The sequence below is a fragment of the Alexandromys fortis genome, unplaced genomic scaffold (genome assembly GCF_014885135.2).
Source record: "Alexandromys fortis isolate MF-2015 unplaced genomic scaffold, M_Fortis_MF-2015_v1.1 scaffold_52, whole genome shotgun sequence".
NCBI classification, from domain to species: Eukaryota; Metazoa; Chordata; class Mammalia; order Rodentia; family Cricetidae; genus Alexandromys; species Alexandromys fortis.
Genome location: NW_026067929.1, coordinates 3,443,003 through 3,467,362, shown reverse-complemented (window position 1 = coordinate 3,467,362; position 24,360 = coordinate 3,443,003). Strand labels below are relative to the sequence as shown.

Below are 24,360 nucleotides of genomic sequence, written 5' to 3'. Positions count from 1 at the left end.
TCACCAAGGCCAGCTGGACTGGGACTGAAAAAGCATGGGATAAAACCGAACTCTTTGAACTTGGCAGACAATGAGGACTGATAAGAAGCCAAGGACAATGGCACTGGGTTTTCATCCTACTGCATGTACTGGCTTTGTGGGAGCCTAGCCTGTTTGGATGTTCACCTTCCTAGACCTGGATGGAGAGGGGAGGACCTTGGACTTCCCACAGGTCAGGAAACCCTGACTGCTCTTCAGACTGGAGAGGAGGGGGGAAGGGGGAGAGGAGTGGGAGGAGGGGAAGGGAAATGGGAGGTGGGGAGGAGGCAGAATTTTTTTCAATAAAAAATATTAATAAAAAGAGGTGTATGCTCTTCCTTACTTCCATTTTGTCTCTTATTAGTTCAGAAGCCCATCACATGGAATAGTATCACCTTCATAGAGGGTAGATTTTTCCGTCTTAACTCCTTATCAAAAAATTACCAGTACTTTAAGATCTATGAAATTTGTTCAAATTTATTTGGCTTTTTCAATTTGCTAAGTTGGTAAACCATCCTAAATTTTGGCTTCAGTGTTGGTAGCTGGAAGAAATGATGGAATGTCATAAAGTAATTTTGACTCACCCTTACAATGTGCCTAAGGACCATTGTCCTGCATCTGATCCCCCATACTCTAATGTCATAAAGTAATTTTGACCCACCCTTACAATGTACCTAAGGACCATTGTCCTGCATCTGACTCCCCATCCTCTAGCTCTCCTTTTTAGATAGAAAATTTGTGATTCTTATCAACAATTCCATTAGCACTCATTATCTGAGAAAACTCCCAGAACACCCCACTCAGGCTCCGGAGGATTGCAGTTCTCAAACTCTACAAAATGTCTGTTTCCAGACTTGGAAACCTCAACAACGAGAGAATTTCTCTATGAGATTAGCATGTAGGCAAGTCTGCCAGGCTATTTCTTGATTGATTGATATGGGAAGGCTCAGGGCAATGTGAGTGGTGCCAACTCTAGCTAAGTTTTCTTGGTAGGTGTAAGAGAAGAATGTGGACATGAGCCTGGGTAGTAAGCCAGTGAGCAGCGTTCCTTTACGTTCTGTGCTTGAGTTCCTGCCTCCAGATGCCTGATGTCAGCTTCTGTTCTGATTTCCTTCAGCTACTGTTACCTGGCAGTTGTAAGATGAAATAGACCCTTTTCTCTCAAGTTTGGTCACAGTTTTTATCTCAATTATAGGAAGCAAAGTAATAGATAAACCAGTAAACCCTGGACTAGATTAAAAATAGAAATGGAGCCAAACGTAAGTATCTATTGCTCCCTCCATAATACTGGAGAATGTAGGCAGATTGTTTTCATCAGGACTATTGTTTCCCTGATAATAGCACAGAGACATATTAATCATGAAAGCTCTGCAATAGCTTGGACTTATAGCTAACTAGAACTTAATACATTTCTATTACTTCATGTGCTGCCACATGGATCATGGCTTATTACCTCATCTCCCAATGGTCATGCTTCCTCTGCATCTCCTCACATCTATGCCCTTCTTCTTCCCAGCATCCTCTGTGCCTGGAAATCTGCCTAGCTATTGGCCTTTCAACTCTTTATTAAAACAAGCAGAGTAACATATTTATACAGCATAATAAAGTATCTTGCAATTTGACCAGCAGCTTCTTATCTTGGTTTCCTTGCCCTCCTCACACTGATAGGCTGTGCCCTCAAGTTATGCTCCAAACTAAATAAACTACCGTGATTTACTTTGGTAAGATTATCACGGAAACAAGGAAAGTAAAAATTGTGGAAAGTTGATACCTAGAAGGTAGGATATTTCTAGGTCATTCACAAGCCTTAACCTTGTTTTCAGGATTTGGATCTTTTTGGATTGGTAATCTTTAGGGCTCAGAAACCATAAGTTAATGATACACTTGCCTGGGAGTTTCAAAGATAGCACTGCCTTCAAACAGATAGACATTGGCAACCTGGCTAAGGAGTTTTCAGAAGGAAAGAAGGACTCTATCTGAAACTTGAGCAATTCTCATTTGCGTTATACTCAGGCAAGGAGTATACCTTCATTCTATCCATGTTTGAAAATTAAGTGAGGCTTAATTCAAAGGTACCGAGGAAATTTCAATACAGAAAAGTAGTAGTAATCAGGCAATCACATGGCTCTTGCTTACTGCCCTCATATACATCTACAATGAGAAACAGCAAAGAGCTAAGAAGAAAGGTATGAAAATGTGTTGGTGGGCAAGATAAATCTGAGCGTGTTATGTGACACTTCCTCTTGAAGTGAAATTACCAGAAGGCTCATTAAGACTTGGAAAATGAGCAACTGCTGATAGAAATCTGATATAGATTTCTAGATATTTACAAGATTCACATGTCTGCTCCTTGATTGTGTATATAGAATATATATTGCATATACAGTAAACACTATAGGAGAGGAGACCCTCTCACCAGTGAAGCTGCCTGCAAGTCCATATATACAGTGAGCTGCAGGAATGCAGCTATCTTGAGTTCTTACTTACGGTCAGTAGCAGTTTAGTTCTGCTGCTACACTTGATTGAATATGTTCAAGGTACTGATGTGGGAATGATTTCTTATTAATAAAGAAACTGCCTAGGCCCCTTGATAGGCCAACCCTTAGGTGGGTGGAGTAAACAGAACAGAATGCTGGGAGAAAGAAGCTGAGTCAGGAGGTCGCCATGGTTCTCCCACTCCAGGCAGACACAGGTTAAGATCTTCCATGGTAAGCCACCTCGTGGGCTACACAGAATATTTGAAATGGGTTAGAACTATATGTAAGAGCTAGCCAATAAGAGGCTTGGAACTAATGGGCCAGGCAGTGTTTAAAAGAATACAGTTTCTGTGTAATTATTTTGGGGCATAAGCTAGCCATGCGGGCGGCCGGGTGCCAGGGACGCAGCCCCACCGCTCTTATCACTACAAGGTACAGAAAAGACTATTTGAAATCCTAGGTAATTACTGAAATTATTAGCTCCAAGTTGGTAAACCTAGTTCTCCATACTGAGGCAACAGGAATGGTGTCCTAAAGCCTAGACCATATCCATGAAAGACTATCTTATGAAAGTACAAACTCATCTGAAAGGCCAATGTAAGAATACCAGTTAAGAAGTTCCTTGCTTAAAGCCACTCTTCTGGGAAAAGTTTCTTCAGGGTCATCAAACAAAGAAGAATGGAACTTTGACCTAGGGTCAGACAACATCCAAAGATAGACGGCAGCATTGTTCATGCGCTGTTAGTTTTGCAAGCACTTACGGTGCAACACCAAGGAAGCCATTGAGCTGTAGACCATTATGACATCAACCTGCTGGGCCGGGCAATTTGTGGGGTGGTCAGTGTCCCTCCCAAAAAGTTCTTGTGTGGCTACTGCATACAACAGTTGAAGGTGACCACTAAATTGAATTGCAATCATACTATGTTGGAAAAGCCAGAACCATAGGCTGTCCACTGAGCAAATCTGCATGTAAGGAGTGGAGCTGACCCTAGGGAGGGAACATCTGTGCTTCAAGGTGTAGCGGTGGAAAGTTAGTATGGGTCAGGTCCTTTGGAGTCCGGCTTATTCTGTCAGGAACCTCAGATGCTATGCATATGAAGCTGTAGAATTTGCATTTGCCCTAGTGGGTTTCTGTTTTAGTCCTATCCTGGCTACATGTCTATGGAAAATGGGCCCATTACCATTGTGCCATTGTATATTGAAATAGCAATCTTGTCAACACGGTGGAATAAACAGTTGTTTGAATTTTAAAGTCAAAAGACTTTAGACTTTGACCAGAGCAGGACTATTGAACTCTGTGGAGACATTTGGAGATGGACTAAATGCCTTTCCTAGTAAGAGATAAGAGTGAACCAGAGGGCACCAAAGTAGATGGTTATGGCTTGAGGTGAGGTATGTGGGTGCCAAGTTGAGAAAAGGTGAAGTTGTAATGCTTCATCTGAATAGTCAGTTATACGGAGTTCAGGGTCACCGCAGAAACCAAGCTCAGAACATGTTTGTGAAGACGTTTCTAGATTGAGTTGGGTAATGATGACCAACTCTACATATGGACAACATCATCCCATAGCCTGGGAGAGCAGACTGAATGAAAAGCAGCAGAAATGAATTCGTGTGAGCAGTAGTGTTCAGCGCTCTGCTTCCTCGCTTTGGACACAATGTCACCCCATACTCACACTTTCAGACATTCCTTTCATAATTGGCATCATTCTCAAACTGTTAGAAGAAGTAAACATTTATTCTTTATGGCTTTTCAGATACCTTAGCAAAGCAACAAAGAAAGACATTTAGAAGGTGGGGTGATGCTGGCCACTCCCAACTCTCAGGCAGTAGCAGCAGGAAGTACAAGGTGACACAGTGTTACGCTGACCTACACAGGGAGGCTGAGGCTCACTTTTTCTCAAAACAAAAGAAAAATTATAGTTCTGAATAATTATTTAACACATGTTGAATTTATTTTCATTTAATTCAATATTTCGGACTGCAGAATCGCCCATTCAAATCTTTAGGAAATGTGGCTTTCCTCCTGGATGTTATGCATTCCAGTTGTATGCCGAAATGACCACTGCTGCAAGCAACAACGTCCTGCTGCATGAACAGTGGACCATAGTGATGATTCTCAGCCAGCGCCCCACTGAGTTACCATAGTTATCATAGAATGAGCTGTGAGACTTACAGCTTTCATTTTTAGAAGCTATATTAATTTGTCAACTTACTATAAACCAAATATGACAGATGGTTTTCTGACTGTGATTTTCATTACTAATGGCCTGTGTACAGTATTTATCCTTAGACCTTATGGAATTATGACACCATTTTGTAAGAACTGTCTTCATATTTACCATACAGACTGGGATCTTCATTCTTTGCTTGCCTAGTACTATACAAATGCTGGCATTCAAGTAACTAAATAGTTATTTAAAAACTCATGCTTAAACATTGCAAGGAGAAAAAACAGAAAAGAGACAAGAGTTCCTTACAGACATGAAACAAAAATAATTATAACAGTAAGAACCTATTGTATCCACTCAGAAATAGCTTCCTTGTGAAATACTATCTGAACTTTCCCATTGTATAGAGAGTAGTTGGAGGCTGCTTGTTCATTTCCAGGCTGTGTAGACTCCCAAAATAATCACACAGAAATCTGTATTAATTGCAATACTGTTTAGCCAATAGCTTAAGGATATTTCTGTCTAATTCTTATATCTTAAATTAACCCATTTCTATTAATCTGGTCTCGCCACATGGCTGCGGTTTACTGGCAAGGTTCTGGTGCATCTGTCTCCTACAGGCGCTACATGGCTTCTCCCCGACTCTGCCTTCTTTCCTCTCACTTTCTGCTTGGAATTCCTGCTCTATTCTACTCTGCTAAACCACTGGCCGACACAGGTTTATTCACTAACCAATAAAAGCAGCACATATACAGAAGGATTTTCCACGCCAACAGAGGTTCACACTCTAAGGCATGATGAGTACAGCAATAAATATTACTGAGACAAGAGAGGCGAGTCTCATTACTCCTTGGTGCCAGTTCAGCAATAAGCAAACCTAGTATTCCCCTGATTGTACTTCTGATACCCAACTTTCAAAATTCTGCCAGATAGAAGCAACTCCAAAATCAAAGAAGACTGTAGTTCGACTTTGTTTTGGGTTGCCAGCTTCCAAATAATGACATAGAGATTTACTATTAATTATGAAAGCTCGGCCTTAGCTTAGGCTTGTTCCTACTAGCTCTTAAAACTTAATTCAACCCATTTATATTAATTTTGCCTAGTGGTTTTGCTTTTTTTTTTTTTTTTTACCTTTCTTTAGCTTTATATGCCCAACTCCCTCCATGTCTTGTTGGAATCTCCCTGGGACTGAATGATCACATCCTACTTCCTCTCTGCTCAGAAGTCCCTCCTATACCTCCTGCCTAGCTACTGACTGTTCTAACAGTGATTTCACCGAATCACAACCGTGCACCTTCACACAGTTTACAGATATCCCACAACAGAAAACAACGAACCAGACAGCTAGGTGCCTAATGCAGAGAGAAATTCTACAACGGTTGTCTGGCCAGGCGTTGAACTGGAACACAAACCAACACACACCACTGCGACATTAGGAACTGTGTCTTTCTACTTGGGAGAGCAGCAGAGGAGGTACCCACAAGCGCAGAGAACACCTGTTGGTGGCTACTTCCCTGAGCTTGTGGCGAGCCAGGAAGAAGTGGGTGAAGTTCTGGAACAGGCGAAATTACAGCTCTCATAAAAGTTACGCTCTGATATAGTTTAATGGACGAAAGTATAGACGAAGGTCTTAGGGACAGATGGAAGGATCCTCCGTGGATTCTGGGAGGTCTTTACATGTAAATGTCAGGGTAGGACTTTTAACTCGGTTCAGTGATATTTTTTTTTTCCTTAAACGTCTACGTTTAACGACTTACCTCCTTCACGGTATGGATGCCAGTGTTTTCAGGACAACTGTTTTTCTAGCTGGGGAGTCGATATATGTAAAGCTCACAAGGTTTGTCAACATAGGGGAACACAAAGTATTAATTTCTTCATTCTAAGCACTTACTTCACTCCCAAGATACTCTGCTTTCCTTTCCTTTTTGTTTTTTTTTCTTTGTATTTTGTTTTTTTTTAAATATTTATTTATTTATTATGTATACAATATTCTGTCTGCGTGTATGCCTGCAGACCAGAAGAGGGCACCAGACCCCATTACAGATGGTTGTGAGCCACCATGTGGTTGCTGGGAATTGAACTCAGGACCTTTGGAAGAGCAGGCAATGCTCTTAACCTCTGAGCCATCTCTCCAGCCCCTTTCTTTGTATTTTGAAACAAAGCCTCTATAAATTGCTCAGGCCGCCTTGGATTTGTAAACCTTTCCTCTTAAGCTGGATGCAAGAAGAGGAGACCAAGGTTGATTTCGAAAGTCATCTTCAAGTGACAGCCCTCCCACTTTAGCCTCTTGCTTCGTTAAAGTACAATTCAGTGAAAGCCACCTCTCTGTAAGGGTAGTAAGACTTCATAATGAGTAGATGACTTTTTGAACGACGGTTTGGTCAGACATAAACCTTCCTGAGGAAGTCTCAACTGACGTTCCAACACGCCCTGTTTCCAATTGGACTTTAAAAGCAGACTGCCAGCCTGCACTTGGTAGGAATAGGGCTAGTTTCCATTCATCCTCTCCTGTGGACTGTGGGGTGACCACAGAATCCTGGGAAATGTAGTCGGGTTCGCTGCAACGTCACAGCAGCCGCTCCGCGAGCCGCACTTCCGCATCCCGTCTGCAGACGTTTGTCCTCCTCCTAAGTTCGCTGGTGTTGGGTCGTGCTCCTCGCTCTCGGTCGGATGTCGGACATGGAGGTTGGTGCAGGGAGCAGCGCAGCCGGAGGGACTGAGTGTGCGGGTGGGTGGCTCGGCTTGGAGGGTGCGGAGCTGGGGCTGGCCAGAGGCGGAGAGAGAAGCGGACTCGGAGATGCTGTGCTGACCTGGGCTGGGCCAGTGAGCCTGGATGCAGGTCTAGGGTGGGAAGACGATATGGGGGTGGAGCTGTGAGTCAAAGCTTTGTTAGGACGCGGCTGCCAGAGTCCAGTGTGCGCTTCTGGGGTGGGAAAGCTGGCTCTGTAGCTCAGAGTGTGAAATGGTGGAAGGTGTACGGTTGCCCCCCGGCAGGGTTGCCCAGCGCACCGCCTGCACCCGAGGTGTTGTTATAGGAGCCCACGTCCGGTTGTCTGGGGAAACGTGCTCTCCCTAGCTGACCCACTCTCACTTGACTGTGCTCAGATTCCTAGGGACTTGTGGAACAAGTGGAGATCAGGCCCCTCCTGTATTTTATGGTTGTCCTAATACTCTTTGTGTGAGTTGATGGAAGTTTCCAGGGACAGAGTTCTGTTAAGGAGATTGGTGTACAGGGTGTTAGCCTCATTTTCTTTGGAATAAATTATTAGATTTCTGGACTGTTGTTTTGAACGAGAATTCTTCGTGGTCACCTCTGTGATCAGAATCCTCACACTGAACATTCCCATACGGGGACAGCATAATGTCCTCGAGGAGAAGGTTTGAGCTTTGCATCGTCCAAGCCATTTTCGATTCCGAATTGCAGAGTGAAAACCTAGAGAATAGTGCCTCATCCAGTTATGTCAGAGACTGTGATGTCGGAAGTGTTCATTCAGCATCACAAAGACTGAAAGGTGAATTTGAAGACCTGTTGCTCACTCAGGTTCTTTGGTCTGTACATAGCAGACTCCCAGCTCATCTTCTGTACGGTTTCATAGTTCACAGCACTTCAAGTCAAACCAAGTGTTTGTGTGGCATTAAAGTCTACTGAAAAGAGGCATGGACTCTAGCATATCGTATCCTCAGTACTACTGTTTCTGTTGACTGTGAGTGAAGTACAGACACTTCCTAGTTAGTGCTACTCGCCGACAGGACAAGAATTGCTTTGCGTTTCACATTATGTAAAGTGGGAAGAGTACACTGCCTGGTGCATCACGACTGGTTTCCTACAAAGGAGGGATGATGCAGCGGTATGCTCTCGTATGGCTTAAGACCCTTTAGGTATATGTAATTTAAACACACTTGTGATTGAAAACAACCAAACAGGCAAAGAAGCAGGCAAACAAACAAAATACTTGAAGCCTGCTCTTCGTGCGTCCTTGTCATCTCTGCATTGTGAAGCCAGGGTTCAGGACTTAAAGGTCATCTTCTATAGCATAGATTACCCAAGACCAACTTATGCTAAATGAGATTCTGTGTCAAAAAAAGTTTAAGATGTAGTTTATGAACCTACAGTGTATGGCTCCTATGACCTGGCTTAACAGTGACAGACAGAAATCTGTCTAATTGACAGTGACATTCAAAATATATACTTGAGAAGGTCAATTGGCTGTATTTGAGATGTAATTTAAAAATCTCAAAAAAAATGCTTTAGTTAAAGACATTAAACTTTGGTGATTAGATTATTGTTTGCATTTGCTGTATGAGGGAGGATTCTACTCTTTGCCTTGCTTAAATATTCCTCCAGGAATATTTAATATTTGCAGGGGATGTTCATTATCTTTGATTATTGATTTGTATTAGTTTCTGTCAGGACCTCATGGTGTTCTCTTCTGGTTTCCTCTGATCTGTTCATATTCGTGCTCCTTAAATATCTAATCTGAGATGTCAATCATTGACCCTTTCCGTCCTCACTTCTTGACTATTGCAGCCCTGCGTTACAAATTCTAATCGTTCTTAATAATAGAAACTCAGAGTGAAAGCTGACACATCAGAGAAGCAGAGTGGGTAGCCACTGGAGTTCTTCTGCTAGTGCTAAGATCAAAGGGATGACCCTGTCCTCAGACTGCCTCCTCAGACTGACTGCTGCTTCACACTGCGTTGAGCTCCTGTCTCCACTGCCTTATGTTCTTCTCTCCGCCCAGCCATATCACTCCTGTCTCCACCTCTCTAGTGAGCCACCACCCCTTGACTCTGTTTCTCTTTTTGACTGGATCAGTTTTGTGTATCCCAAGATGGCCTTGAATTAACAGACCTGTCTGCCTATGTATCCTGAGTCCTGAGATTAAAGGTGTGCGGCACCACTGCCTGGGCTCTAGTGGCTTAGCGCTACTTTCAGACCTTCAGGCAAGCCCTATGTGTTAAAACACTACACAGCCCTCCATGGTTTACATTCTGCTTTCTCTGTAACTTGGATGCCTTCCCCTGATGGTGGAATACAAAATAATCCCACACTGGTTCACAATTATGTATAATAAAGGGTTATTTATTTAGGGGAGACTCACAGATCACTGTCATATATCACAGTCCTTTGCACAAATGGAGAACAGGAAGGAACAGAGTCTAGCAGCCAGAAGTGAGAGCTTGAAGCAAGAGAGCGAGCACATGCTTTACAGCTGCATGTTATTATAAGAGGCCATGCCCAAGTGGGCTGGTGTCTTAAAGGCTATTGGCTGAAGGAGCAGAAGGAGCTCCCACAGCACCTCTCCTTTTTGTATAAATAAGAGAGTTCCAAACCCAATACAAAACTATATATACTAGGAACATATATCAACTATAAGATTAGAATTAAAACCAGTATAAACAATATTAAGCAAGGAACACGTATGCTAAATCTTTTAATAAACATTCTATCCTAAGGAGTTTAAGTCTTATACTGGAAATGGCTTGGCTAGATCATAAGAGGATGGTAACTATGACTATCTATTCTTCAACTGCATCGAAGACCTGAGAAGGGAGATAATATTACTTGAGTAGGCAGGAAGTCCAATCAGGCAGCTTCCAAATTGTGCAGTAAAAGAGGACAATGACCTCAAAATGTAAACAGTGTATAAATACCTTGATGAGAGGTAGAAATATATAATACAATATAATAAATATATCCTAAAATTGTATCAATATACAAAATGTCTTAAATAGAGGTAGAAACATGCATGCATACAATCTGACAAAATAATTTGTATAGGTGTACAAATATTGCAAGCAGAAATAGCATATTCAATATAACAAATATAATATGAACTTGTATCAATACAAAAATTTATACCAATATAAATTGTCCGTAAATGGTAGCTCACAAGTATTCACTCTATTACTCACTATTATTATTAGTGTGAATAAGTTCATGCTAAATTACCTATTATCCCATTCAATTTTCTCTCTCTCTCTTTTTTTTTTTTGTCTCTGGGCCTATATAATTTCCACCCCAACCCTATATGAGTAATAATCAACCCCAAAATGGTGTCCCTAACCCTCAGGACAAACTTTGTTGGGAGAGGGGACATTGTCTTCTAGAGTTGCTTCCAGCTATCATAGGGGCAATGTTCTTTCTATGGGATCCTGTAAAAGTAAAATGATAGTTAAGTTTCAAGATTGCTGTTTTTGCATAATCACAAATGGTCTCTGAGTAGTCCATAGGGTATTTTTGTTTGTTTACTTGTTTGTTTTTGTTTGAAATTCTTATTTGGAGTTCTGGCCAGAACGTTGTAAGAAGAGGCACCATTTCCACAGCGGGTATCCAAAAACCAGTCTCATGGTGCTATCAGCACCATGATGTCATATCAGCCAGGTGGAGTCATTGTGGTGGGGCCCCATCTTCCTCCTGGAAGCTTCAAAGATTACTGCAGGAAAATCTACTATTCATTGTTAAAACCTTAAACATCATTCATATAGACATATATTCAACAAGAGATATGATATAGACAAAATGGGCACGGAGAAAAGTAAGATCTCTTCTTAAAATCTGTCTTCTGTCTGTCCCTTAACAGATGGCTCCTGACACGAGACAGGAATTCTGAATTTTTTTTTTTTTTTGTTAACAACATGCTTGGATTTAGAGAAGGATAGAGCCACCATCCAACTCCAAAGCCAGCTCTGATTTTTAAATATATATATATATATATGCAGATAATCAAATTATACCATGCAGATTGTACAGCATCATAACTCAGTTTTTTCTTTGTTTGCTGATTCTTTCTGGATAATTATGTTTTCATCTTTAGGCATCTAGATGTCCAAGGTCTCTCGGCTCTTTTTGAAGATGAGTATTTTCTTGCAAAGACAAGAACGGAACCCTGCCCCAATCCTTATGAGGTTTTCTTACCACCTGCATGATTGTCACCTCTGTGGATGAGCTGTCATTTCTCTTTCTCAAGAGGTTTCTCTTTTTCAAAGTGAATCTTTATTAATTTTGATGGTATCTATACCTTTTCTTATCCTGTGAAAACGAGTGAAACCCCTTCCACAACATAGCACATCTCCTGGTTTCCATTGTGAGGTCAACACAATATACCAGCTTTAATTTAGAAGTTTTTTCTAACGTCTTTCTGCTGCTGTTGTTTCTCATTAGTGTTAAGAAAATTCAAGATTAATAAAGAATTATGTAATCTATTTCTGGGGATATTTTCCATCCCTTTCTGTTTGTGTAACATATCCTTTATAGTTCAGTTTGATCTTTCTATAACTGCCTGACCTGTAGGATTGTGTGAATATACCTGTAATATGCTTTATATTATAATAAGCAAAAACTGTTTCATATTCTTAGTAACATATGCTGGACCATTGTCTGTCTTTATTTGTGGAGGTATACCCATGATGGCTATAATTTCTAATAAATATATGATTACTGAATCAGCCTTTTCTGAGTTCAAGGCAGTTGCCCACTGAAAACCTGAATAAGTGTCAATGGTGTGGTATACATATTTTAATTTTCCAAATTCTGTAAAGTGGAACACATCCATTTGCCAGATTTCATTCCTTTGGGTATCCTTTGGGTTAATTCCTGAAGGTGGCGGTGTTTAGTTATAGAAAGAACAAGTTGGCCATCTCTTTATAATCTCCTTAGCTTGTTGCCATATAATAGGAAACTCTTTAAACCTTTGCTATTGACATGATGTTTCTTATAAATTCTGAGGCCTTCAGCCCACTTCCAATCAATAATCAATCAGTTTCTGTATTACCTTGTGCCAGAGGACCTGGCAGACCCGTATGGGATTGGATGTGTCTTATGTTTATGGAACAAAGCCTATTCCTGATTATATCTTGAACCTATATAAATAATGAAGTTAATGCTGTATCATCTGGTATAAATTCAGTGGTTTCAATATGTAAGACAGTTTTTTCTGCACATTACAAATCTGTAACTGTTTTGAGAGGTTCTTTAAAAATCCCTTAGTACAATGAGAATAACGTATAATTCTGCTTTTTGGACAGAATCATAAGGGTTTGTTCCACCTTACTTAATTTTTCTGATTTGTAACCTGCCTTTTCTGATTTATTTGCATCAGTATAAAATGTAAGGTCTCCGGTTATTGGTGTGTCATGTACAATTCAGGGAAGAATCCAAGTAGTCCCAGGGAATTAACAGCTGAAGCGGAAAAAGAATTGATGGTTTTTGAAGAGAAATTACAGGAGGCACATGTAGATAGAGTGAATCTAAATCTTAATTGTATTCTAGTCATATTGCCTTCTAGAATTTCTCCTACAGGAATTTTAATGCAAAGGGAAGATATTATCTTAGAATGGATCCTCTTCCTATATAAATTAAGTAAAAAATTAAAAAACTTATGTGGAAAAAGTCTCTGAATTAATTATAAAAGGAAAATTGAGATTTCATCAACTAGCAGGAATAGACCCAGCAAAGATTATAGTGCCTTTTACTGCTGATGAAATTTAAAAAAATTATGGGAAGACAATGAGCCATGGCAAAGAGCTTGTGCTAAATTTTTTAGGAGAAATTAATAGCAATTATCCCAAATTCTAATCCTTGACCTCCAGTTACCAAGGCATAGCTGTCATAGGCGTAGCCCAAAGCCTACTGTAGGATTCTAGCAAATGGACCAATAGCTCTCTGTAAAAGAAAAACATAAAAAAAGACAGGAGAAAGGAAGTGGGACAAGTTAGAGTGCTCTCTAGTGTATTTTAAATCTTTAAATGTTATTACTACACTTACTAATTTGTAATCTGTTGAAATACTTTTGATTTCGTTTTGGCTGTGAGTTCGCCATTACTGTTATACCTCAAGACTGCCCCATCCCAAGTCTCTTGGTGTGCTGGCAATAGCATCACTATTGAACTCTGTACAAATGCAGTCATCCAGACCTGTACCAGAGCTGCTATGTCGGAATCTTCATTTTCACTGCATCTCACATTCATGATTGTGCATATTAAGAGTTGATAAGTACCTTCTCCCCCACTGTGGCTTTCGCCTGTGCATCTGTGTCTGGTGTATTAAACAAACATAACACAAATATAATATCCTCTGAGAAATGTATCTCTGTGGTATATAGAACAAGCATAAGACAAGTATAATACGCCCCTGTGCATGAATTCATTTCCTTTTTACATTTCCTAAAAGTCCAATATCCATATGAGATAATAGGATCTCTTCATTCTCTTTGCTTGAAGTTGGGTCAAGGGTGACCCTTGTGAGACCAAAGATGAGTTCATATGATCATATCAGAAGTATCTTAGGAATGTTACTTATAGGCAGAGTTTCTCTGTGTCCCAGCAGCCAATCCCAAATAACGAGACTGAGACTTATTATTAATTATAAATGTTCAGCCAATAGCTTAGCCTTGACTTCAGCCAGCTCCTACAACTTAATCCACCCATTTCTTTTAACCCATGTGCTGCCCAGGGCTTGTTTACCTCATCTATGAACTTCCATGGTTTTTCTTCCGAGTCAGTCTCCAGAATCCCAAGACTCCACCCATCCAGCATCCTTCTTCCCTTCATTGTTTTATTAAACCAATCCAAGTGACAAACCTTCACAGTGTACTGAAAGATTATTCCGTATCAGTTACATACCTATGACTGAAGCACTTCCAGCTTTTGCCTTATCCTCAGCAAGATTTAGAGTTGTTTACACAACCACATGATGCTGGTGTTTTATGTCATTATTATGGTTTTCAGATGTATAGTAATCAATTATTTTTATTTCAGGAAATGCTCTCATTCAGGGATGTGGCCATTGATTTCTCTGCAGAGGAGTGGGAATGCCTGGACCTTGCTCAGTGGAATCTGTACAGGGATGTGATGTTGGAGAATTACAGCAACCTCGTGTTCCTGGGTGAGGATCACATCTATAAGTGAAGTCTAATTGCACAACCAACATGTAATTTCCTCCCTTTGTAGAACATCCTATGGGTATTTGTTCTTTCCATCAGTAACTTTTATATACCTGCTTTTATGAAAAAAAAAATGAGGGAGATTGCTGATATTTCAAGAAATATTTTATTGTATTTCTTCTTGTGTTTTTGATGCGGCTTTATGATGGTTTTGTTTATTTGTTTTTTAATATGCTTTCTTTATTCTTGTTGTAATCCTATGAACTCAGTATTGTGCGGTATGGAGCATACATGTTAAAGAAAATGTTTCACCCTCAGCTTTCATATTTACTTTGTAAATGAAACTAAGGATCCTTGAATTATAAATTACTCCTACATATTCTATATGTTTTTCTCAGAAAACAATGAGCTAATTTTCTACAATTCTTTCATCTTTTCTTATAAGCTTAAAATGGAAGAGGTTGCTAATTTCGATTAGAAAACACTAACATTGATGTTTACCTTTTCCCCCCAAATAGGTCTTGCTTCCTGTAAGCCATACCTGGTGACGTTTCTAGAGCAAAGACCAGGGCCTTCAGATGTGAAAAGAGAAGCAGTTGCGACCTTGCACCCAGGTGTGTAGAGATGAGGGGACAGAGGACAGAGTGGGAGGCCAGAGATCCAGCAGAAAGCCAGGCTTCATTTGAGCTCTGAGACAGGTGTTCTGGTGCCACCATCTTTTAAGACTCTCCGTCTGTGTCTTCTGCTGGCACAGAAGGGCGTCTGCCAGATGTCTATGGTGGTTTACATCTCTCAGCCTTGGTCTTCCTCTCCAGTGGCTCTGCTTATATTTATAGTAGTCAGAGTTCTTGATTTTGCTGGGTTTATATTATAACTGACGTTTTACTGTTTTCCACCCGTCTGAAAATTCGCACACACCTCGAAAGACAACTGTGAACATGAATTTCTTCCACGTCTTGTCCATACTTGTTAATTACAAAGTTCTATTTTCTGTGTTACTGTCTTGTTTCCTTAAATTAGTTCTTTTTTTTAAATATTTATTTATTTATTTATTATGTATACAATATTATGTCTGTGTGTATATCTGCAGGCCAGAAGAAGGCACCAGACCCCATTACAGATGGTTGTGAGCCACCATGTGGTTGCTGGGAATTGAACTCAGGACCTTTGGAAGAGCAGGCAATGCTCTTAACCTCTGAGCCATCTCTCCAGCCCCCCTTAAATTATTTCTTTATGTGCAGCCTATATATTTCTGTAAGCTGAATGTCCAATGCTAAGTACAATGCATACATATATATATAAATTAAAATTTATATATTAGCTATAAAATTTATATATAGCATTAGCTCTGTGAACATCAGTACTGTATATGTCCACTTCATGGGCAAATATGAATCTCACGTTTTCATGTCTTATATATTGTGTTATTCAATTGTTTTATCTCACGAATGAATCCAAATAGGCTAGCTTTATGACATACTCATTGACAATAATATAGCCTTTAGCAAAAGTCTGTCATTTATACACAAATTTCAAAGTTTATCACAAGTCTATATTAGGAATTTGTTTCCTTGTTATGAAAATGTAACATAACATACTGTCTCTGTCTCTTGAAATCCATTATTTCACAGTGTTATAGATGGTAAACGTCTTAGGAAATGAATCTTTTCAAAACTAAAACTCTGTTCTTAAGATTAACACTGTGTGATTCTACGTCCATTTAATTTAAGACCATCAAAATCAACATCCAGATAGACAGTTTTGGCCAGTGTAGTCGAATGGGATTCCTGCATTTGAACACTTGGTCCCCAGTTGATGGTGCAGCCTTGCTGGATGCAGTACATAACTAGGAGCTATGCTGAAGTCCTTTCGGAGTTAAAATCCCCCCTCTACTGCTAGTTTGTTCTGCTTCATAGTCTGGGCACAGGATGAGCGGGAGCTTTGGCTTCCAGATGGTCCTCTATGATGGATTCATACTGTCTGGAACCGTAAGTCTAAGTCAAGTCTTCAAGTAAGTGGCCTTGGTTATGATCCTTTATCAGAGCAACAGAGACTACACAACATAGATACACTGTACTTTCATGTCTGGTCAGTTTGTCTGGTGGAATTATTTCTCTTAGCATATGTCCTTAGGCAGTTTTTATTATTATTGATGGTACAACTTCCTTCGCCATTTAACTGTGGATAATGTGTTCAATATTTTTATATTCTTTCTTGTCTTCATCTTTCAGTAGAAGTTTATTATTTCCATCTACAGTGATTTCTGAATTTCATTACACCAAATATAGGTTTTCAAATGTAGCTTCTCATTTGTCTATAAAATTTAAGTAAGTCTCCATATTAAAGATAAGCACTATAAATATAAAGAATGTTGCTCAGATTTTATTCATTTCTCAACTTTTACTCACTAGGGGCAACGTCCTATAAATGCCAAGAATTTGACAAGGCCTTTGATTGGAACTCAGTCCTCATTCAACACCAGAGAATTCATCCTGTGGAGAAGCCCTACAAGTGTGAGGAATGTGGGAAGGTGTTCAGCGCTCACTCAGCACTTTCTATCCACCAGAGGATTCACACAGGAGAGAGACCCTATAAATGTGAGGAGTGTGGCAAGGCCTTTAGTACCCGCTCAGCACTTTATATCCACAAGAAAATCCACTCTGGAGAAAAGCCCTACAAGTGTGAGGAGTGTGCAAAAGCCTTTTATTTCCCTTCACTGCTCAAACAGCATCAAAGAACTCACTCTGCAGAGAATCTCTGCAAGTGCGAGGAATGCGGCAAAGCCTTTTATTTACCTTCATTCCTTAAACAACATCAGAGAATTCACTCTGCAGAAAATCCTTACAGGTGTGAGGAATGCGGCAAAGCCTTTTCCTACCCCTCAACCCTAAAGCAGCATCAAAGGATTCACTCTGGAGAGAAACCATACCGTTGCAATGAATGTGGTAAAGCCTTTCGTAGGTCCACATATTTTCACCAACACCAAAGAATTCACACCGGAGAGAAACCCTACCAGTGTGAAGAGTGTGGGAAGACGTTTTACTACCGCTCAAACCTGAAGGGACACCAGATTATTCATTCCGGAGTGAAGCCCTTCAAGTGTGAAGCCTGTGGCAGCATGTTCAGAACGAGCTCAGACCTTTCTAAGCACCAGAGGATCCACGCAGAGGTGAAGCTCTACAGTTGTGAGGAATGCGGAAAAGCCTTTTCTACTCACTCCTATCTCATTCGGCACAAATTAGGCCATTCGAGAGAGAAGCCATACAAGTGTGAAGAATGTGGCAAAACATTTTGTTATCCTTCGATCCTTAAGGAGCACCAAAGAATTCACTCTGGAGTGAAGCCCTACAGCTGTGAAGTATGTGGCAGCATGTTTAGAACTCGCTCGGAACTTTCTAAACACCAGAGAATCCATGCCGAGGTGAAACTCTACAGTTGTGAGGAGTGTGGGAAGGCCTTTTCTACTCACTCGTACCTCATGCGGCACAGACTGGGTCACTCTGGAGAGAAACCCTACAAGTGTGAAGAGTGTGGGAAATCATATAGCTACCCCTCGCTCCTGAAGGAACATCAAAGAATTCATTCTCAGAATCCCTACAAGTGTGAAGTGTGTGGGAAGGTCTTTTGTACTCGCTCAGGACGTTCTAAACACCAGAGAATTCACACCGGAGAGAAGCCCTACAAGTGTGAAGAGTGTGGCAAAGGCTTCTCTACTCATTCATACCTTACTCTGCACAAATTACTCCATACTGAAGAGAAACCTTACAAATGGGAAGAATGTGGAGAAGTATTTTATACTTGCTAAAGACTTAGCAAACACCAGTAAATTCACACTGGAGAGAAACCCCACAAATGTAAACAATGTGTCAAAACTTTACTGTACTTCAGTCTTTAAAAACAAAAAAAGAAAAATCATTCTGAGGAGAAATCTGACCTTTATTAACCTTTAAGTCTTTATTAAACACAAAGCACTTCCTACTGTAGAGAAACCATACAGATGTGAAGAATGTGGCAAGATGTTTTACTGTACTTCAGACTTTAAGGACCGTCAAAGGGCTCAAGAGATTCCCTTCAAGTGTGAATGAAAAATGTGACAAGGTATTGTCTAAGAGAGTATTTATTCTGCAGAGAAACTTTACGAATGTGGAGGATTTGGAAGTTCATTTTTAACTCATCCATCCCTGATTCTGATCAGTCTTGGCAAAGTTCAGGTTGTGTGTTTGTGTTTTAGGTTGTGGTCAGACCTGTTGATCGTGGGAGGAACCATCTTTTTTGGACTAGGCTCCTGGATTGTATAAAAAGAGAAAGTGAACTGAGAATAACTGTTCATCTCTCTTCCTCTGCTTCCTGACTGTTGCGGCGACCTGAGCAGCTGCTGCTGCAGCGACTGCTGCCCTAACTGTCTCACCATGATTCACACTGTCATGGTTTGAACGAGAAATGTGTCCTGTAGTCTTAGGCATTTGAACATTTATTCCCCAAGTTGGTGGCCCTGGGGAGGCTTAGGAGTAGTAGATCACTAGAGGTGAACTTTGAAATTAAAAGCTCCCTTTACATCCACTCTGCTCTCTCTGCATCCTGCGTGCCATTGAGGATGTGAGCGTTCAGCTTCCCGTATCAGCCACCACACAGCTTGCTCTCATGCCCTCCCTCCATCGTGAACTTTGATCCCTTCTGTACCGTAAAGTAAAGTCATTCCTCTGAGTTGCCTTGGTCATGATGTTTAATCAAAACAGAAAGTCACTAATAAAATCATTGCCCATGTACCATGAGCAGTAGTTAACAGTGTCTCCTGACATTACTCAAGTAAGGGTGCTTTACCACAGCAAAAGAAGAAATAAGGCTGCAAGCTGAAGAGAAGTTGCAGTTCGTTATTTAATGCTAATCACCATAATCTTTTGCTCCCATTTCCCTGTCATCCTTTTAGTCCCTGTCTGATGACTTCATTCTTTTCCGAAAACCAATTCTTTACTTACACCCCCTAACCCAAATGTAGTAACAATAAAAAGGTACTTACTAAGATTTTTTTTTTTTTGTCTGCAGACTTTTGGTGCCCACATGTGGTGTTCATGTTGGTGCAAATGTGGTATTAATGTTTATAAAACTTTTCGGCACTTTTTGTTTTAATTTTTGTTTTTTGAGGCAGGGTCTCTCTGTGTAGCCAGTGCTGTCCTAGAACTCACTGTCTAGACCAGACTGGCCTATAACTCACAGATTTCTGCCTGCCTCTGCCTCTCAAGTACTGGGATTAAAGACGTGCACCACCACTGCCCAGCACTTATTTGGATTCTTAATATTTAGTTATTTTATCATCAGATTCAAATTACTTTTTTGTTGTTGTTGTTGTTGTTGTTATTGTTTTGAGACATGGTTTCTCTGTGTAACAGTCTTGGCTGTCCCAGAAATTTCTGTGTGGACCAGGGTGGCCTTGAACTCACTGAGATCCACCTTCCTCTGATTCCCAAGTTCTGGGATTACAGGCATGTGCCACCACCGTCCAATTGATTTATATAGGATGAAATACACAGATCTAATTTCATCTTTTTAACTCTGCACATCTAGTTTTGCCACCTCTAATTTTTGAAAAGGCTATCTGTTACACTATATGGTTTTGACATTTATGTAAAAAAATTTTAAGAGCTCGTTCCCATACTGGTTCAAGTCTGTATCTCACCGTACATTCATTTGTTTATATAGGTGGGTTTTTGTTTTTGTTTTGTTTTTTTTTCTTTCTGTGTGAGTATCTTGCAGCTTTTTTCACTATGTCTTTGTTATATATTTTGAGATCAGATAATGACCTCTGACTATTCTTTCTGTATAAATTGTGTTGTCTGTGGTCTGTTGTGTTTCCAAATCAGTTTATTTTTTTCTCTAGTTCTATGATGAATGTCATCGGAATTTTACCTGGATTTCACCGAGTACGTAGATAGCTTTTATCAGTATTGCCAGTCTTAGAGTGTGAGCTCTGCCAGTCCATAAACATGCGGTATCTTTCTATCATCTGATGTCTTCCTCTACTAACTGTTTTCAGTATTTTAAACTTTTGCTAATAGTAGTTCCAGGCCTGCCAGGGCTACGTAGTGAGAGCGTGACTCGAGAACAAAAACAGGGAGAAATCTTGCACCACCTTGGTTGATGCTACTCCTGTAAGAACTTCCTGCTTCCTCCTCACTTCCTCGGCCTCCTTCCCTCCTCTTACTCTTCTTCCTTCTCTCTTCTCCCATTATAAGTGGGCATTTTTCCCCCGGTTTCTTCCTCCGAAATTCTGCTATTGGTGTATATAAAGGCTAATGATTTTTATATGTTGACTCTGTAAGCTCCTGTTTTACTGAAAGTATCAGATTTATATGTTTTTGGTGGTGTATATGCGGTTTTTAAAATAAAGACTAATGTCATCTAAATATAGGGATAGTTTAACTTCAGACCTAATTTTTGTCCTTTTGTCCTCTCTATATTGTCTTAATTCTCTAGTTAACAGTTAGAGCACAGCATTCAATAAGAATCCAGATAGGTAACCCTTGTCTCGTATCACATTTTCCAGGGACTGTTTTCATCATTTTTCCTCTACTTACTAAAGGTTGGCCATCCAAATATCATCCGTTGCCTTTATTTTGTTGAAAGATGTCCCGTCTTTTCCTTGTTTCTTCCTCAGTGTGCTTTGCAGTTCATCTTTTGAGATGCTCATGTGATTTCTGTCTTTATGTCTATTGTATGGTGATTTAAATATGACAAAACCCACCTTAGGAGATAAAATCCTATTAGTTGTAATTTCTAATCTAAGTGTGAACTTCTTTGAGACGTTTTTAGGGGTTTGGTTTTTTTTTTTTTTTTTTTTTGTGGAGGAGTTTCCAAGTATTCATTATGGATAGTGGTGTGCTATGGTATTGGAGTGTGAGTGTGCACGCGCTGTGGAATATTCTTTTATACTGTATGAATATATGTTGCTGTATTTGGTTTAGTAAACAAGCTGACTGACCAATAGCCGAGCAGGATAAAGTTAGATAGGAAAGCCAAACTGAGAACGATGGGGAGATTAAAGGCAGAGTCAAGGGAGAAGTAATATTAAGCCTCTGTGTCCGTTATTTGGGAGCAGGAGGTCCAGACAGGAAAACTCCGCCTACATTGTGTGTGTGTGTGTGTGTGTGTGTGTGTGTTTCTGATTTTGTTATTATGGGTTATACCAGTTCCTTAGAATTAGCTTGGTAGTTCCTTCTGTTTCTTGGTAATTTCCTTTCTGTTCTTCTTGTTAGTTTTTTCTGTTTCTATTTTATGAAAGAATTTAAATAGTATCATTTGATTTTTAAAGCTTGGTAGAATTTTGCAGTACATCTATCCAACCCTGGATTTTACTTTGTGGTCAGACTTTTAGTTTCTGCTTCAGTATCCTTACCGTTATAGGACTAGTTGGGATGTTTATATCTTCTGGCTTTATGTTCACTCAGTTGTATATATTTAGAAATGTATTTATTTCTTCTAACATTTCTAAAGTTTTTGGAAAATAAGTTTACAAAGGCTTCTATGATGATTTTCTGTATTCTATTGAAATCTGTTGTAACAACTCCCCTTTTTTCTTCCATTAATTTAGGTCTCAGTTTTCCTTCTTCCTTCTATCTTTCCTTCCTTTCTTTTTCCCTCCATTCTTCCCCCTCCTCCACTATCATCCCCTGCCTTTTTCTGGTTGCTTTACTAGGAACTGGAAAATCTTGTCTATCTTATGAGATGTTTTCTGCTATTTGTTTAGTATACTGTTCTTCACATCTCCAGTTCATGAATTTTAGGCTTCATTTATACTATTTGTAGTATATATTGTTTATACTTGATGTTAACATCTGTATTTTAGTTTGGCTTTCTCCTGCAGCTTTGCGGTGCATCATTAAGTTATTGATTTGAGACCTCTCTCATATTCAGTTAAGAATCTTAGTGTAACCTTTCTTCTCAGGACTGCCTTCCTCTGGGATTTATTCACTGATCACTATTTATGGAAAAATATATATTTAGTCACCAATTGTCCACTTTCTGAGGCTACTCTTTCTCTTTTACAATGTTTTCTGATAGGATATGAAGGATTATTCCTTTTCGTTTTTTAAGACTAGCTGACATTTTGGGCATTTATCTTTGTAGTTTCTTACACAACATGGATGCGAAGGTCCAGAAATTTGACTCAAAACAAAGCTTGTTACATCTGTGTTTGAATAACTAGACACACTTAATCTTCGGCAGCTGTCTCACTTTATGAACATTATTTACATGTCGGCCTAAGTCAGTTAACTTTGTCAAAGCCTTTCTACCTTATAATGATCTTGCCCAAACAAAGGACTCAGCAAAACCACTAGAGCTGCATAGAGTCTCCAGGCCCGTGAAGAATCAACCTGTTAAGTCCTCTGTGAACATAGTTCTATTTATGTTCCAAAAAGTTAGGGTTCAGACACAGCTCTTGTTGTTTCTGGGTTCCTGTCAGTCTCTACAGTCCTCGAGCCCTGGTATTTATGAGCGCCTCAGATAAAGTGACCAGGTGATTCTAATGGCTCTACTAAGCCAGTCCATGAGGGATGATTTCCCTCTATTGTATGAGCTTATGAAGCCTTTGCCTAAGGAAAGATGAGTAGTTGTATTGCTCTGGTTGTCTGTTTCCACAGCAGCCAGGCTAATCCTGTCTACTCAGACGCCCCACAGCCTCACTAGCCAGGTCTTAACAGGTTCTTTCATTTCTCACTTAAAAGTCTTTCCTGATTCCAGTTCAAGTGCTGAGTATTTCCTGATTATACTGCTTTAATTATTGGCCATGACTTCACCTCCATGTACATATTGGATCACAGCTCTCGCCTTTGTTTTAAAACAAACAAACAAAGGTGGAACCTGAGGGATGTTGACTGTTACTTTTACCATCTTCTCCCTTTGGCCTCTAAGCTATAAGAAAGGGCAAGCCAAGATGCTTCTCTCATCCTTTCTTTTGTCTAATTTACTTGCCAGATCAGAGGCCAATGCAAAGGATGCTGTTCCAAATCCTTTCTTGTAATTCCTCCTTTAAGCAGAGAACTTCTTGCTTGGCTCCCATTGCAGCCTTAGATATATTTCTTATTACACACGACGTGGGCCAGGCAACCTCTACAGCTGGCTGCCAACAATCTCAACTCTTATGTTTTACAGTCAGCAGCTGCAACATTGCCTCTAAACCTTTTAACTGTTTTCACAACTCCATATTCAAGTGGTGGACCCCATTCATCAAGCAGGCATGCCACCCCATATCACAAAGGCAAAGATTGCCATTCCAGGATTCTTCCCATAGGCACATCTAATCCTGATTGCTCAACCCTAGTTGCAGGTCTCACTACCCGTAGAAAAACTGTGCAGCTGTTGTCGACATGAGATGGGGTGGCTGTATTTTATTTCTGTTCTTGGATGCTCCCCCTCAACCTGATCATCCTCAATTTCATGCCTTGCTCCGATAGCCAGCACCGTGCACTGTTTTCTCCCCAAATTATTGTCTCTATTGTGTCCTTTTTTGGACACCGATTATGTGTGTGACAGACATTTCCTGGAGAGACGCAACAGGTGCACACATGTACAAACACACACATACACAAACGCAGAAGCACACATCTACAACACAACCTTCTTGCCTGAGACTGAGTGAATACGGGCGAGTGGGGAACTGTAAGGATTGGAAACCAGGAAGTATGCTGACAGTTTGTGTCTCTTAGAAATGACAGGAAGCAATACCCATGGTACCGTAACAATATGGCTGGCTAAATAAAACATAAATAAGACAATACCAAAAGACATGCTAAAATGGAAGGGGAACTCTCACTGACA

The 24,360-nt window shown here is 40.2% G+C and overlaps 1 protein-coding gene across 1 annotated transcript in view; it reads left to right on the top strand.

Moving 5' to 3' along the window:
- The first annotated feature begins 7,233 nt into the window (after positions 1 to 7,233).
- The window catches only part of LOC126503287 (zinc finger protein 58-like), a 37,529-nt gene continuing 20,402 nt past the window's right edge, over positions 7,234 to 24,360 (top strand). Inside the window, 5 exon segments of the mRNA XM_050144860.1 lie at positions 7,234 to 7,348; positions 14,423 to 14,549; positions 15,066 to 15,161; positions 16,959 to 18,434; positions 18,499 to 18,594. Coding sequence (XP_050000817.1) covers positions 7,334 to 7,348; positions 14,423 to 14,549; positions 15,066 to 15,161; positions 16,959 to 18,434; positions 18,499 to 18,594 — 1,810 coding nt within the window. The 5' untranslated portion in view covers positions 7,234 to 7,333.